At 36.6% G+C, this 17,798-nt stretch overlaps 1 protein-coding gene across 2 annotated transcripts; it reads left to right on the top strand.

The window, feature by feature from the left end:
- The first annotated feature begins 200 nt into the window (after window positions 1-200).
- Window positions 201-14,414, top strand: LOC132631333 (homeobox-leucine zipper protein ROC8-like). Of its 2 annotated transcripts, none has more exons than XM_060346920.1 (4): window positions 201-469; window positions 607-713; window positions 1,714-1,831; window positions 14,127-14,414. In XM_060346920.1, exons 1-4 carry the CDS (start codon window positions 437-439, stop codon window positions 14,163-14,165), a joined length of 297 nt encoding a protein of 98 aa, XP_060202903.1. In that variant the 5' UTR covers window positions 201-436; the 3' UTR covers window positions 14,166-14,414. The 2 variants fall into 2 exon arrangements, with proteins under 2 accessions (XP_060202903.1, XP_060202902.1); XM_060346919.1 differs by having other exon boundaries at window positions 208-469; window positions 14,120-14,414.
- Window positions 14,415-17,798: the final 3,384 nt, after the last annotated feature.

Below are 17,798 nucleotides of genomic sequence, written 5' to 3'. Positions count from 1 at the left end.
TTGTATTTACGCATTGTATAGAAAATATCATGACCTTTTAATTTATCTTGACATTTACATGACCATAATAATGGTGCACGTGCAATTTGATTGTACGCTATATAAAAACTAGGCATTGATGCTGATGTATTCTAAAACCAAATTTTAGCGAAGTATTAGAAGAGTATCAGAATTCTATCTTATGTTTACATGTTATAAAATCCCACTCATTGTTATTTATATAGACAACGTATAAATAATAAACCATATATATACTAATCTCAAACTGAAATTTTTGTGAAAGATACACAAAAAATGTCACAATTTTATGTTGTGTTTACACTATATCAATTCTAATTTTCCCGATTTTTTTGCAATATCAGATTTTATATATCTGTTACAAGTCTAGTCAACTTGTCTTCTACTATATAAAAAGTCCACTTACTGAGAACATATAATGTTTTTGTCGGTCTCTATTCATCAATCAAAGGTGTGTAAAAATCTTTATTATCTCTCCTTGTTTTGTTCTATTACAAATTTTTTCATCTATAAGTTAATTGTATAATTAATAAATAAAAAAAATTAAGACTTGTCTTTTATCTTCGGTATAAATTTTGTTTTGAATAGGAAATTAGCAAAGAAATGGCTGATTCTAGGGAAGAGCATGTTGGAGAATCAATAAGGCCAAGGCGGTTTCAAAGACACAGCGTGGAACAAATTCAGCGGCTTAAAGGGTAAGATTAATTTTCTTTTTTGAAAAAAAAAAATGAGTTCTTGTTAATTTTATTTCTATATGTGAATTTGTGAATTTATGGTAATTCTTATTCATTTCATGTCTTAGTTTTGTCTTTTGTTCTTTGTAAGCCCATTAATATTTAGTATTAGATCTATACTTTTTATTTCGTTGTTATTTTTATAATCAAAACCCACATAGCAGGATGCTAGTTGAGATATAAAAATAAAAATGTCTCAGAATTAATTATGAAGTGCAAAAAGAATGATTAATTTTGTTATTCAATTTTTTTGATTGAGTTACTAAAGTGGTTAAAAAATAGTTTATTTGTATGATATACAGGTATACATATATATCTTTTATATATGAATTGGTTTGTTCTTGATTATTCATTAATAACTTCAGCATAAAAGGATGAGTTTCTTTTAGTTTCTTAGTCATTCCATGAGATTTTTCTCACTAATTATTTTTTTTTGGCGGTCTTCTATCCATTTGAGCCTGACTAATCTAGATTTCGCTGGAAAGTCCCACCCGAGTTGTTTTGGGGGGGGGGGGGGTGGGGGGTTGTTTACCCTAGTGTCTGCTATTCATTTGAGCCTGACTAATATAGATTTCGCTGGAAAGTCCCACCCGGGATGGGGGGGGGGGGGTAAAGCTCTCCCTATAAAAGACGATTCCAGTCTCAAACTCGAACTTGAGACCTCTGGTTAGGGATGGAGGGATATTTACCACCCCTCAATCCTTGGTGGGTGCCCGGTACGCGTTTTGAGTCCCAACTAATATAGATTCACGTTGGAAAGTCCCACTCTGTGGAATAAAGTGCTCCCTACCAAATGTGACTCGCGTTGCAGAGCTCGAACACGAGACCTCTGGTTAAGCATAGAAGGATACTTACCATCCCACCATAATCTTTTGTGGTATATAAAGTTTTACATTTTCTTAGGTTTATTTAACAAAATTGGTCAATATTGATTTCTGTTTGTGTGAAATTTTAAATGAAGATTCTTCAAGGAATGTCAATATCCAGATGAGGACCAGCGAATCCAACTGGGTAGGGAAGTAGGGCTTGACCCTAAGCAGATTAAGTATTGGTTTCAAAATAGAAGGGCTCGAACAAAGGTAATTTATTTTGTCCATTCTCTATAATTTTTATTATGATTAATTGACATTGGATTATTATTTATTAACGATGACCAGTTCGTATTTATTTGCATTGAATTATGTGAACTATTCATACTTAACTTTGTTATATGATAACAATATATGGATTACGATTGATCCTAAAATTGATTAATTAAAAGTATGGCCGACTCCATGGAAAGGCCATTAAATCTCCTTTGTTAGTCCCCAAAAATTAGTTTTTCTAGATTTGGTGGATTGTCTGAATGGGTGACTACATTACGGTAGTTTCTTTCTTTCTAATTAATTAATTAATACATCTACTTCCTCTTTCGTTCTTTGTTTTTTTTCCTCCCTACCTGCATTCAATTTTATAACAGGCGATTTAACTCTTCAATTTCAACTGTTTTCCCCATTTTAGTTTCTGTTGTTCTGTTGAATGGATATCTACATGTCTCTACCCAAAATTCCTTAAGTCGTGACGGCGCCTATACCTTAACCTCATAGGCGAACCAATCCTATTTTTTTGGTAACTAACAATTTATTAATCATCAAAGTAATTACAATGAAAGCAATATAGCTAGACTACTAGCCTGTTTGACCATGCTTCTAAAATCAACTTATTTTAAAAAAAGTAATTTTCAAAAAAGCACTTTTGGCGAAAAAATACTTTGTGTTTGGCTAATTAATTAAAACAACACTTTTGAGCAGCTATTAGTGTTTGACCAAACTTTTAAAAAGTGTTTCTGTTTATATTTTTGTCAAAAGTACTTTTCAAAAAGTGTTTTTGGGCAAAAACTGTTTTTTTTTAGCTTCTGAAAAATTGCTTCTGCTACTCCGTACAAGCACTTATTTTCTCCCAAAAGCTTGGCCAAACATCTCACTTTTTTTCAAATAAGCACTTATTGAAAAAATAAGTACTTTTGGGGAAAAATAAATTTGACCAAACAGGCTATACATCTCAGTCTGCTATCTCAAAATAAACAACTGGACTACTATTGTGAAAAGAAAGGACTAAAGAACTACCAAAACTAAGCTAAATAGTGAACTGCTGAACCATAGTTCTAATTCTAGTAGAAGCCCTAATATTACATATGTATGCAATTTCTCTAATAAGCTGCATATGCCCCTTTGCCACCTTCTCAAATCTCCTCTTATTCCTCTCAATCCACATAGTATGTACCCATTCAGTGTATGCTAGTTTGAAAATTTGAGCCCTCGTTGTTCTGCCTTTAGCATTTTTGACGACCCACTCTTCCATTTGATCCTATTGCGAAGTCCTAAAACTTGGAACTTACATCCACTTCGTTACCCCTTCCCGTACTACACCAGAGAAAGTATAATTCATATACAGGTGATTTCTTGTTTCATTATGAGAGCTACGAAGGCGGCAGATGAGGTCAGCAGAAGCGCCCCAAAAGGCAAGTATGTATATAGTCATTAGTTTGCCTTGCATTTGCAGCCATAAGGTAAATTGAGCTTTTGGTCTAGCATCATTCCCAAACCTCAATTTCTTCCATACTATTCTCTAATTTTCACCAATCAGCTGAAGATATAATTGTTAGATTAAACTTCCTGATCTATTGTTCTGACTCAATGTCAATGTGCCCCTAGCGTCAAACATTTTCCTCACCATCCACCCTGCCTGTTTAGGCAGGGATTTGGTTGAACTGTTGATTCTTGATGTAATAAGAGTGTAGCCATATAAGACAGGGGAATACCTAGATATTTGAAGGAGATTTTTCCTTTTGAGTATCCCAGTTGATGTAGGATTTGGTCCTGGATATTCCGAGAAACCCCTCTTAAATAAATGAAGCTCTTACCATATTTAGCTTGTAATCAAGAAGCAGAAGAGAATTCCTAGAAGAATCTATGCAAATAAAGGACAAACTCAATGTCCCCTCTGGAAAATAGAAGCAAATCATCTGCAAAGGATAAATGATTCACAGCTACCTTTGAACACTTTGGATGAAACTTGAAACTTTTGTCCTCCCTTACCTCATCAAACTTTCTGCTTAATTATTCTATGGCTAAAGCAAATAAGAAGGGACAAACAAATAGGATCTCCTTGTCTTAATTCTTTAGCTGCATCAAATGGGGTAGTTGGTTCACCATTTACCAAGATAGAGTAATTAATTGTCTTCATGCATTCTAGTACCCATTCAGTAAATTTCCAAGGAAAACCAACTTCATCAAGAATCTATTCCAGGTATGTCCATTCCACTGAGTCATAGGCCTTTTGTAGGTCTATCTTAATCATACACCTAGGGGAGATGTTCTTCCTAGTGTAAGATTTAACCAATTCTTGTGCAAGGAATATGTTATCGGAAATCATCCTTCCTGGAATAAATCCTACATGTGCTTCACAATAATTGAGGCTACAATTTTCTAGATTCTTGAAGCAAGTACTTTGGAGCTGATCTTATATAAAACAGTACAACAAGCTATAGGTCTATACTCCTTCACATTAACTAGGTGATCAGTTTTAGGGATGAGGGTGGGAGAGGCACAGTTGATGGCTCTATTCATCTTGCTAGTAGCAAAGAACTTTTTCACTACTTTAGTAATATTAGGTCATATTGCACTGCATGCAGTTTTAAAAAAATATGCATTATACCTATCCACCCCAAAAAAATATGCATTTGTCACGACCCGACTAGGGGCCGTGACGGGTACCCGGGGCTAACCACTGAGCATCGCTCAATCTATTACTTATCATGCTCATAAATCGTACATTCAATAACATGATTCTCAAATCATAGGAAAATTGTTTTTCATTTGGAAACATAATTACTTTTATGTACATAAGCCTCTCGGCTATCAAAATAATGATATAGATACAATAGTAACATCGTGAGACCATACTACCCACACATGCGTATCTACGAGCCTCTACTAGAGTACTAGACATATGGACGGGACAAGACCCCGTCGTGCCCAAAATACATATACATATATACACAAAAGGATAAACCCAATTAGCACCTCCGGAATAATAGAGTGCTCCTGTAAATCTGCTGATAGCTCCTATAGGTCTGCGCCGTCTCCCTGTCTACCTGTGGTCATGAACACAACGTCCAAAGAAAACGGACGTCAGTACGAATAATGTACTGAGTATGTAAGGTATGAATGAAATAAACATGATAGAGAAATCATAAGTCATAAGGTGAAGGCAAGACCTGCGTGACCTTTAAGGATGAATACATTTCATACATATATCATATATACATAATCGTAGTACATGAATCATCATAGCGCATGCATCATTGTGTCATATAATTCATCATCGTAGTACCGTATCTGCTCATACCCATAAAGGATTATCCGTATTCGGCCACGTAGTGGCTCGACAATATTCGTATTCGGCCATGTAGTGGCTCGACAATATCCGTATTCGGCCACGTAATTGCTCGACAATATCACATACATGTCTTCCGTACCCGGCCATAACAAGGCTCGGTATATCTCATCATCATCATCACATACATCTTATAAGCTTATCGTAACCTTTCATTAAAGCACACATTTGAATTTAAAGACAATCTATGAAAATCATATCATATTCGTAACATGAACTTCGTATAAATATCGTATGATAGACTTTATAATCTCTAGACTTAGGCGCATCACTACCATCCTCGCATCTATGGCATATCTCTTACCTTTTATCTCATATGGAATCCTCTATGAAGATAGACTCGTAATTTTTTCGGAACATTGGTCATCAGACATGCATTAGAACGTATAGACAATTTATAACAATATCGGGGTGACATAAGGTCGAGAACCCCCGATTACATTATGAAGTGATCATATCCATCATATCTCACCTTGAAGGAACTTACATTTTAAGGTGAATGTACACCATGAACAACATCAAGGGATCGTAAATAGGATCATTAACGTCATAGACATCATATCTTGCTTTAGAATCTCTAGGCATAAACTTAACATCATTATTATCATATTCATGACATTTTCCTCATCTTTATCTCATAAGAAGATGTTTATCAATGTTGACTCATAGTTCCCGGAATGTAAGAAAGTCATGAAAAGGTAGGGAAACTAATGTCATAGGAATCATATAAAGATCACCATCTTCGTAGGAATGTCATTCATGAGCTTTAGGACTTCTAGACTTAGATTCATCATCAATATCATCATGCTCGTAGCATATCTCTTTTCTTTATCTTGTATGAAGCTCTTTATAATCGTAGACTCATAGTTGTCGATACGTAGGAAAATCATAAAGAAGGAGGAAATATCATATCATAGGATTCATGCCTTAGAAAGAAGGGACTAGCCTTACATACCTTTTCCTTTAGCTATTCTACCACTTGATCGTTCTCCTTCAACGCTCACGTCCTTAACTTCAAGGGAGTTCGTATTAACATTAGTTAGACGATTATAAGAACGCGTTTTCTAAAGCTAGAGAAAATTGGGAAGCATTTCCTCTGTTTATACTACTTTCCCCATATTCCATATCAAATCCCAAACATCGATAACAACATTCACAATATCACAAGCAACAATCATCATTCATCTACATTATCCGCATTTCGCAATTTCACTCCAATTTCTCCATAATCGTGGTTATAGTTCACTAATGCGTTTTCTCACATATAATACTTACTACATGTTCTAAATGTCACTTATAGCATACTTATAATCACAACATATCAATATTCATGATTCACTCCAAACTACTACTCAACAATGACACTATTCACACTTTCATGACCCATTTTCTATATCTTTCTACAATCCAAGTGTTTTAACTTTCCGACACCTTAAACAACATAGAATGATCATAAAACTCACCTTAGATAATGTAAGAATAAGCCTTGAGTGAAAATTCTCTTCTTCCACAAAAACCCTAACTCACTTCCCTTGGGATTTCTTGGCTTAGATGAACTTTGATAGGTTTCATACACTTGATTTTGTGGGTTTGATAAGGTTGATCATAGATTTATCTTGGTTTCTTGTGGATGGAGAGTAGATAGGGTTTTCTAGAGTGTTCTTGAAGTGAGAGGTGAACATGGAATGAAATAAATGAACTTGGGTCCTCTTATATAAATCATGAAATCTGTCCTGACACGAACATACGGACCAACATACGGTCCGTACATTTTATACGGGCCGTATGTTTGGTCTAGTGAATGTTTCCCCTCTTGGATAAATATACGGCCTAACATACAGCCAGTATAATTTATACGGCCAGTATGTTGGGTCGTATAATGCCCAGCTGTTCCGATTTCGTTCTCGTCGACTCGTTTGATCTCCAATCCTTATGGAACCTTCTTAACACTTGTTTAACATTTCAATACAAATCTAAGGGACGTTATCACTCTTCTCCAAGATATCATTATGCCATCCTTAACTTTTCACTCGTAATTCTTACTCGACACACAACTTACCCCTTGCTTTCCTTGACAACCTTCTTCCCTCTCCTCCAATGTCTTTAAAATTTTGATTAGGATCGTCAAACGCTATTTCTTACTTATCAAAACATTGTATACTTCTTTCCCTTCGCTAGCCTATTCACCGTACGTTAACCGGAAATTTTCAAGGTTTAACAACATTGTCCCTATCCACCCCTGGTGATTTGTCATTCGCTATAGAGTTGAGGCCATCATGAATTTCTCTATCATTAATTGGTTCACACAAGGAGAGTTGTTCATGATTTAGTTTAGGTCCCTTACTCATTGTGATTTTATTAAGAACCATCAAAGAGGAACTGGAGGCCCCCATAAGTCCTTTTGTAAAACTGTATAATCTCAGCTTTGATATTATTATGATCAGTTAGTTTAGTATCTGAGGGATGTAAGTTCCATAATTTGCTTCCTCTGACTTCTTTCTTTCATAACTACAGAAAATTACTTAGTGTTAGAGTCCCCCTTTTGTATCCACTGGGATCTAGATTTCTATCTCATTACACTCTCTTCAAGCAGGTTTCACTTTTCAAGATTCATCAGAGCCTCTTTCTCCTTGATCATAAGTGAACCATCATAGCTATTGGCAAGTGTTGCTTGATAGTTTTTAGCTCATCTCTGGCTTGCTCAATTCTTAGTGAGGTAGATAGGAATTATTTTTGGTTCAGCTACCTAAAAGCTGATCTGAATGTTTTATGTTTTTTCCACACATTTAGCATTGGATCTCTAAAAAGTTGCTACTTCCAGAAGGTGGCAGCTATCTCCAAGAATTGTGCTTGCTCTCCCCAAATATTGAAGAATCTAGATAGTACTTTGATACTAGAACTAGTAAATTTTAATCATAATAGCATAGGGGCAAGGTATGATATATCGGGGAGGCCATACTCAAAGATAATGTGTCCCCATAGCATCATCCAATCACAATTGGCAAAGGCCATGTCAATTTTACTCCAAACCCTATCAGCTCCCTGTTGCTTATTTTCCCAGGTGAAAAAATCTGCTTTCCATTGTCGCTCACTCAGAAGGGTAGCATTAATACAATCTAAAAAATCCTTCACATCATTAAAGACTAATGGACTATTGCTCATTCCATCAGTAGCAATCAGGATTGCATTAAAATCTCCACACACTAACCAAGAACAATTTGTAAAGTGTGAGATAGTTTGAAGATTGTCCCATAAAGTTTTCCTTTAATACACTGTGTTGAAGCCATATATCACTGTCAAGACACATTTGAAATTAGAATATAAATCTCCAAGTCACAATGAATTGATTGAGCCGCCATGTTCAGCACTGTTACATTGAATAAACCTTCGTCCCACATCACCTATATCCTTCCATTAGCAGCAAACAAATAATTATTAAGAATACCCCCTATGGGAGTAATAGCTTTTGAATTTTTTGCAAATCTATGTTGTTTAACTCTGGTTTCCAGCAGTCCCATTAGCTTAATATTTTTTGAATTCATATAGTTCCTCAATTCTCATTGTTCATACACTTTAACCTCTAATATTCCATATAAGCCAAGTAAATGCGAACCAGATTTACCTCCTAAGTCTGGAGGTTTGGCTTGTTTAGTGTCCTGTCCCTCCTTTTGTATAGATAAAGGTTTCCCTGATTAGTTTTTGGTAACAAAGAAGCACTGAACTGTGGGAAGTTAATAAGATTCAACTCATGGCTTTGAGCTTTCTCTTTGCCTTTATTAGTGGCCCTTTGTTAGGAGTAGATATTTTAGGATTAGTTGCCTTCTATTGAGGTGCAACTTCATTTGTGGGTTTTTGGGATTGAGCTACCTCAGTTTGAATAGCCTGACTAGTTGAGGGTAGGTCTTTGGATTTTCATTCCTAGACCACCTTCTTAACTCCACCCCTTTTTCTATTGATAACTGGCTTCTCAGGCACCTGATTTGCACAAGCACCTTTCTCAGGAATTTGTGGTTTAGGAGGACAAACATGCCCTATGGTTAAGCATTAAGGATAAAATTGGGGCTTCCAATCAAACACCACATCTTATATGAATTTATGCCCATTAGGTTCCACTACTATGATCTCTTCAGGCAAAGGCTTTGAAACATTTACTTCAATCAACATTCTAGCAAAAGAGATCCTAGTTTACTTAGTAGTGCATTCATCAGCAAATAATGGCTTCCTTGAGGCACTTGAAATTCTTCCCAGAGAATCACAACTTCAACAACTCATGGGTAGTTTTGGGAACTTAACCTAGAGAGGGATCTCAGTCATAAACCTGTTGGATGAAATCAAATGCAAGACTCTCGGGTTTCAAAACTATTGGCTGATTTCGAATTGTATAAGGCCCAGAGAATATGACCTCATTCATATCATTAATATTTTTGAAACCGCACCACATAGTACCTATCCTCATGAAGATAGAGGTATGGCTCATCTATAAAACTCCACATTTGTGACATATATTTATACATGAGGGAGTATCCTACAGTCTCACCCATCACATTGACGGTAGGAGCACTCTTCCATTTGTTAGCTTCCTTATTTCAATATGTACAACAGTTTCTCCATTAACAATTTGAGAAGAGAAATAGGATAGAGTCATACCATTTTCAATTGATCTATTTCCAAAAAAAGCGAGTTCCCATAGGATTCAGTTTTAGGTGGTCTGGTTCTTTCGGAATCAGCGGAGAGGCCTCCTTAAAGACTATGTTACCCTGTTCTGGGGTTTTATCTCATCTTTCATCAAGTATTACAATAGGAGTTGCTATTGCTGCCGATTGATCCTCATCCTACCATTGAGAGCTCACTAGAGCAGGTGGTTTAGTCACATCCACTATCCCCATAACTTTTCGAATCGTAATCATTGAGCTCGAAGATGGTTTTGGTGAAGGTGACCGGGTCAATAGAATCGGTGTCGCTAGTTGTTTGGATGTTAAAGCCTTTATCTTTGATTGAGTATGCACTGTGCTACCAAAAGCAATTTGCGGTTCTTTTCTGGGTCGACATCATCCCCAAGTTTTCCCCTTTCCCATGGACTCGTGTGAACGCATGTTAGATTAACCTGCACCTACAGAGAAGCAGGAGCGAAGACCAATCCTATATTTATTCCATTTTCATTTAATTAAAGAGGAAAGTAATCAGGCGAAACAATAAAAGGTCATAATAAGCGTCCAAAATAACATAAGTGCAAAAATAATGGAAATACAACCCAAAATCCGGTAATATGAATATTAGAGCAACTAAGATTGAAATAATACAAGTCTAAAATGAAGTACAACTCTGTCAAAAGCAAAGTAAGACAAACTAAGAAAATGATAGAAAAAGAATCCAGTGCTGCATAATAGCCAGATGGCTCAGCCCTAAGTCTTTAAGTCAGCAACCTCTAAAACATGGTCGCAAGCTCCACTAATGCACATAGCTAAATTTGCACATAAGAGTGCATCAAGTGTAGCTTGAGTATGGAGATTAACATGTACTCAGTAAGTATCATCGACCGACCCCGATAAAATAGTGGTGAGGGTTTGTCTTTGAAATACTTATGACTACAGTTAAATATATAAATAGTTTTACAGTTAAAGAATCAACAAAATAGACAGATTATTCCAACTGAAACCGCATATTTCATCAAAAACAGCAAATTAAGGAAGTATGCCTAGAATCGCCCAAATCGGCATATAAAATGCACAGTTAAGAGGCATGATGAAATGCATGCAACGTAGACTCTTTAATTTCTCAACCAATGCTCTCAACACTTTACGTACACTTAGATCGGTTGGGGTTTGCTCAGCCCAATGACCCATGAGGGACAACCAAATTGTCCATACAACTATATGGAATATCCCATCGTGCGAATAATCATCATATCCATGTACCAAAACCAAATCTCATTGGTCATAGTCATACCACTCCGCCCGGAACAAGGTTTCATCAAGGCTCAATCAACTAAATTTTCTGGAACAAGGTCCCATTGGGCCATAATCACCTCAACAATATAATAACATTCAAAATATATGTTATAGTGTGAAGTTGGAATTCATGTGCAATCAAAAGGCATATATATACTAATCATGAATCAAATCTATCCAACTCATGCATCAACAAGTACTACAAATATCTGAAATAATACTCCAGCATGCGAATTGATGCTACCATCATAACCTCAATCATTTATGCATGCTTAACTAATCGTTTAGTACACGAGTGGCAGAGTAAAAAAGACACATATATAGAAAATACACGATCATGGACTCGGTCTCATATGGTACCCTCTTTAACCTTAATTCATTGCATTAATCATTAATTAAAGAAATTCTTATCTATTGAAGGTAAAGTCTTAAATTACGTCGATATGAAGTGCCACAAAGTCAACAGACAGCTTTGCCCGTCCATAACGCCCCTAAAATCTCCCAATCTATTAAAAAATACGTTCTACGCAATTAAACGAAGTGAACAATACCTATATTAATGTAAGAGGAACCCAATCAAAATTCAACTCGAGCCCTTAAGGTCAAAATCAAAAATTTATTTTAGAATTCGGTTATAGTTGAAGGGACTTATATCTTGAATTTTATCGAATTCCAAACATTAATCGACCATTAAAACTTCTAATTATGCTCTCTTAATTTTTAAGACAAAATCATACAAATCCCCAACCTAATCACGGATTAAGACACTATTAAACATGAGGAATCATGAGGAATTACAATCTCCCTTGTTAAATCAAGAAGATTGCTGAAGGTATTTTTTAAAAACCGAGTTCTAGAACTCTCAAAATTGTGTTTTAAAAAATTACTTTGAATTGGGGAATTTTAGACACTGTCAGGCCTACCCTTTCGCAAATACGGACCTAAGCTTTGTGATAGCATCTCCAAGTGGCCCAGGCTTCACGAACGCGACCTGGCGCCTACTGTCCAATCTTTCCTGAATGCACGTCCTTGCCTCACAACTTCGAGGCCCAAGTTACGAGTCCTCTTTCCAGCCACGAGAGTCCCTATGCTGCCGAGTGCACCAGACACTAGCAGCAAAAATAATAAAGTCCCATGCTAACTTCTTTGTTGTTTTAGCTCGCAGTACACACTCGGACCTTTTGAGATGAAAACCAAACACGGAAACTACTCCAAAACACCCTACAGACCTGTATGAAATCGCAAATCACCGATTTGGGATCGTTAAGGCACATATTTGACTGTGGTCAACTCTAAATATTCAAATTCACTAGTTTTAACTTATGTGTCCGATTATTCTCAAGCCCCTTAGGACTCATCTAACTTATCCAACTAAGTTTTAAATCATCATCCGAATATATAGAAAATTTCAAACCTCAGTTTCTGTCTGTTAACCCCAAATGTTGAGTTTGGTCAAATTTTAAGTTCTTAAATTCCTAGTTTTTAGTTTTCTTCTATGAAATGCATCTGGTTCTCTCAGGACCCGTGCCACCCCTTCCCGAAAGCTGTAAAACACATATTACGCCTAAACAAAGTTTCGTTCAGGGAAAGGGATGCTAATACTCAAAATAACTAGACGGGTTGTAACATTTTCCCTTGTTGAAAATAGTTGCTCCTTTAAATTGATGGATAATTTGATGATGGATTTGACTTATTTTCGAGATTTAGGCTCTACGAGTCATGGCTAAACCAATTTTGGACAGAAACTATAGTATTTCCCTTTGGGGTTGCCTTTTTAGGTGACTTTTTTGCTACGGAACTATACTATAGTAATATGGGTGTCTGCGGACTGATATGCTAAGGTAGAATCCGTATTTGAACAGATTGAGATCATTCAGAGGTTCTACAAAAGGAAAAGACTTTGTTGTAGGCATCAAACTCCTAATCAGGCAAGTTGAGACCTTACTTAACTCTATTTAAACCTCGTGGTTGGTTAATATGAACTAATAAAGAGGGAGAAATGGGAAAATTAAGGGAGCCCCGATAGTTTCGAGGTGACAAGCACTTGTATTGGGTATCGGTGCGATGTTATGGAAATTTGTGTAGAATCGAGTCATAGAGTCCGGTCTAAATGCCATGCTTTGGGCATTAGCATATAGCTTAGATTGATTTAACTAGATTGTGAATAAGACATGAGATCTCTTATTTGTTTATTCTTTGTTTATTACCTATGTTAATTGTGATTGTGTATTTTCATCACTCCTTAATACTCGTTTAAAAGTGGAAAAGAGCTAAGATTGAGTCTTTTACTATATAGTATTATTACTTGTTATTGTTCATGCGATATTCATGCTTTTATATGCTATCTTATGCATATTAAACTTGAGGATACATACGTGATGTCTGAAGAGAAATGATTCCGGTCGGAGTGATGCGAATGGTAAGGAGCTTAATAGGCTAAAGACATGTAATGTGAGCCTCATTGGCTAAGTATATGTGATATGATCCTAATTGTCTAGAGATAGGTAATGTGAGCCTTATTAGCTAAGGATTGATATTGGAAGCCTAAGGTGGCTAAGAACCTGAAGGTTGCTAAGAACCCGATAGGAAATGATTTCAGGTGGTGTATGGACCTCGTGAGTCCCCCACGGGTCACGTATTCCATATCACAGAGCATGTGTATATTAACGATGGAAATGTCTTGCATTGAATCTGCATATCATAACATTTTATGAACTCCTTGTTGGGTGACTTACTTCAATTGTTGATTGGAATAAACTTATCTTTCTTAAATGACTATCTGAATACGTGTGAACTTGAAGGATTCTCATACTTACGCTTATAACTGATAATTATCGTTATGTTGGAGTTATCATGGCTTATGTGGAAGTAAGCATTCGTAAGAACAACCCTCATCACTGTTTTAGTTTAGGGTCGGTCGATGATGCTGTTGAGTACATATTGATTTCCCGTACTCACTCTACACTCACTGTACCTTTTTAGAGTGCAGGTTCGATTCTTAGCACGAGCGGTGCACGAGACTTTATAACCCGTTGAGGAGTGATTTTTCAAGGATTCGGGGTGAGCTGCTGGCTTATCCATGGCACCATATTCTTGTTCATTTACTTATTTATGTCTTTCCTCATTAAACAATATTAGTTGAATGTTATTTCAGACTTATGATTCTATCTTTGTAGTTCTTGTACTGTGACACCCGGTTTTGGGATGGTTATAGCTCTTTTTCTACGTATTTATGATTATGAGATATTATTAAGACTAGAAAAAATGGTTTTCTCTTATTATTTCTGCATTCTATAATTGTTTGAATTGATTAATCGGTTGTGGATGGTTCACCTACCCAATGGGGGAGGTGCCTTCACGGCTTGGAATTTTGGATCACGACAAATGCTAAAACTCAAAAACAAAAGTTTGGGTTGTTACAATCTTTTTTTTTTTTTTGCCTTTTTAGGTACATTAGGGGGAATTGTATGAGCTTAAAGTGCTTTAGCTAATTTAGATGTTTTAGGTGCCATTTGTTTTAAGAAAACAACTTCAGTCATGAATGACTAATTTTAAACACATACTGTTAACTGCATAAATTCATTGTGACCACAACTAAACTTGAAAATCATCTTTGTAGTTAGCATCTAAATGTGCTTAACATTAGACAAGAAATATCCAATTAGACATGCTGTCTTGTCACGATCCAATTTGGCTAAGTCGTGCGGGCCCTTACCTTTTCCGCCTCTATAAGTGAACTCTCAACCCAATGGAAATAAATACATAGATAAATAAATCAAGCAGTAGAGAATAATCACGTAAGTCTTACAATAATACATAGTAGAAATAGTGCGGAAATAAGAAAATACCCCCCGTGTCTGGTCTAAGCCATACAAGAGCATGTAAGTAAAAATATACAATTCTGGAATAAAAATATACATCAAATCTGTCTGTCTCAGAATAGAAAAGTAATACATAATAACAGGAGTCTTCAAGGAAGCAAACGTCTCGTGCTCACCCTGTTGACTCAAAGCAGTCCTGATAGTGGCTATCAACCACGGGAGATAGAGGAAGACACAACCTGGTACTCTGCATTCATAAAAGAATGCAACAAGTGCAGATCATTACAAAATCACAGTACTGGTAGGTATCGTAGGCCGACTAAGTATAGCTAACATAATCCAGATAATAAAGCAAGATAGGCAGATAAATCAACAAGTATAAGTCAAACATAATCGGAATCAAGTACACGTCATCGCCTAAGTAGAGCATCAGAACCTAAATGTGCCAAGTCTCAATATGACCAATCCGAAACAAACATCACATGTAATGCACCAAACCATATCAATATATGCCATGATGCAATGCAATGCAATAATGTATGAATGCAAATGCAATGCCATGAAATGTTGTGTACACATGTACTCTGGACAGAATACCTCCATGTCTCTGTAGCACAACCCAAGGTGACTCACGAAGTCTAAATGCCACTTGTCCTGGATCTTTTCCCAATAGACAGACGAGACTCCGAATCCTTGCTCACAGAGGGTTCTCACTGGCACCACCTGGGGGACCGGCGGAGTCCATGCACTCACTCAATTCACAGTTCCGGGACAAACATCGGATATCGGACTCTCACATCAATCTCATCCAAAAATCGAGCAACTCATCACAGTGTTTCATCAAGTACAACAATGTATCAACAGTATATCATGAAGGATGAGAATTCGTGCAATGTATGTGTCAACATTAATAATCAGATCAATATCACAAGTACCAACATGGGTGCGCCAATAATATCATGAAAGGTTACACAAGTCATATGGAACTCTATCCTCGTATCAACATCAACAAGTGAGGTACTACAATTTCACAATCACGATGGAATAATAGTTCCCAATATCTACTATCAATTACGTGGTATCAAGACAATAACAATAGAACAAAAAATCACAACAGGACGGAGTGGCTAGCCCCAAACACACAACAGGGCCCAACCTAAGGCAATATCTAACCCAACTTCATACCCGAAGGTTTACATGCTGTCTCCGATAATATCATCTAAATATATGCTTCGCTACACGAAGTGTCACCAAGGGTAAGCCATAACCTACCTGGATGGCTGAACTGCAAACACCAACAATCACTCCTTCGCTTTCCCCTTCCGCTGAGCCTCAAGATCAAAGAAGTCTAGGCATATTCAAAATCTAGATTAGAAATCATGAAGAATGATACCTATATTGCGATCATTCAAATTAGATCAAAACCAACCCTAGAATTTGGGGAAACGAGGCCCACAAGGTCAAAACGGGAAATTCGGTGGTTAAATATCAAATTAAGCACTAAGTGATCAAAACCCAACAACAAATTGCTAAATAATTCAAAAATTCACCTAATTCCAAATTCCAAGTAAAACCCCCCAATTTCGGGTATAAACCTTAACTCTTAGATTCAAGGATTCAACACTAATAATGGAGGATATATGATTAATAACCTTAGATACATCATAATCTAGCATACACCCAATCAATTTCTTCATTTAAAAGCCTAAGTAGAATATCCATTAAATCAACTTGTTATCTTCCATTACTAAGGAATTAATAAGGAGATAGGAATTCTAAGATGATTAGAGGCAATGAATTAGTAAAGAGATTAGCAAGACTTACCACCAATATTTCCCCCTAAGAATCTTCTAGCACAGTCCCCAGGAGCTCAATTTTCGCCATGGTGATAAATGATAGACTAAGGGCTTTTTAATACACACTTAATGAAATAACGGGCCCGATACCGCCACGAGGGCATCGGGGCCGCCACGGCTCCACCACCCCTGAACAAAATAGGCTTGGCCGCCCCAGCGGTCATCCTATCGCTACAGTGGTGCAGCTGGGACGGTACTGGTGCTGCTTTGGCGGACACCAGGTACCAGAATCCAAAATAATTTCTACGTCTCAAACCGAAATCCCGACCCACTCCCGAGGCCATATGCTCACAAACCACATACATAGACCCACATAAAAACACGCTACGAAAGCACTTGTGGCTTCGAAAATTCCAACGGAGGTGTCATTGACCGAGTCAACCCTCAATACCTCATTTCTAACTTCTCAACCCAAGTCCCAAAATGCATCTGAGTGCATTGGAAATCGTACTAGATATGCACAAAAGTTCTAAAAGACCATTCGAACCTCTCGGAATTGATGAATTTTTGAAAAAGGTCCGTTTACCCAAAAGTCGACTTTGAGTCAACCCTTTTTCGCTTAAAGCCCTAATTTCACAAAAAGTTGCTCAAATCAAATCTAGACACCTCGAAAAGTGTTTCAACGGCCCCCTCGGGTCAAACGTAGGCTAACGAATCTTGAAAAGGGCAAAATACCGGAAAGATTATAACGACCAAATGAGTTGTTATATGTCTGAAGTTCAAACTTTTACAAGCTAGCTCCAATGAACTTCCGCTTGAATTAGTGATTTTTTTTTCTCACAAAAGTAACCATCATGGTATTCACAGTTCTGGGTAAAAACTTAACTTCAAACATAATCATCTGAAGTTTCAAAATTTAAAGTTTTTATTTGCAGATAAATGTTTTTAACTTTGAATAATGTGAAGTTTATAAATGACTGCATTGCATCTCAAAAGAATCAGTGCACAAACTATATTTTTTTCTTTCCAAAAATTAATACAACA

This window comes from Lycium barbarum, chromosome 3 (genome assembly GCF_019175385.1).
Source record: "Lycium barbarum isolate Lr01 chromosome 3, ASM1917538v2, whole genome shotgun sequence".
In the NCBI taxonomy this organism is placed as follows: Eukaryota; Viridiplantae; Streptophyta; class Magnoliopsida; order Solanales; family Solanaceae; genus Lycium; species Lycium barbarum.
This window is presented reverse-complemented; position numbering and strand designations above follow the sequence as displayed.

What these genes read in the sequence shown, in the direction of transcription:
- LOC132631333 (XM_060346919.1), top strand. Translation starts at nt 437, where the DNA reads ATGTTTTTGTCGGTCTCTATTCATCAATCAAAG. An exon ending in CAAATTCAGCGGCTTAAAGG is followed by an intron (nt 714 to 1,713) that starts GTAAGATTAATT and finishes TTTTAAATGAAG; the next exon opens with ATTCTTCAAGGAATGTCAAT. An exon ending in ATAGAAGGGCTCGAACAAAG is followed by an intron (nt 1,832 to 14,119) that starts GTAATTTATTTT and finishes GTACCTTTTTAG; the next exon opens with AGTGCAGGTTCGATTCTTAG.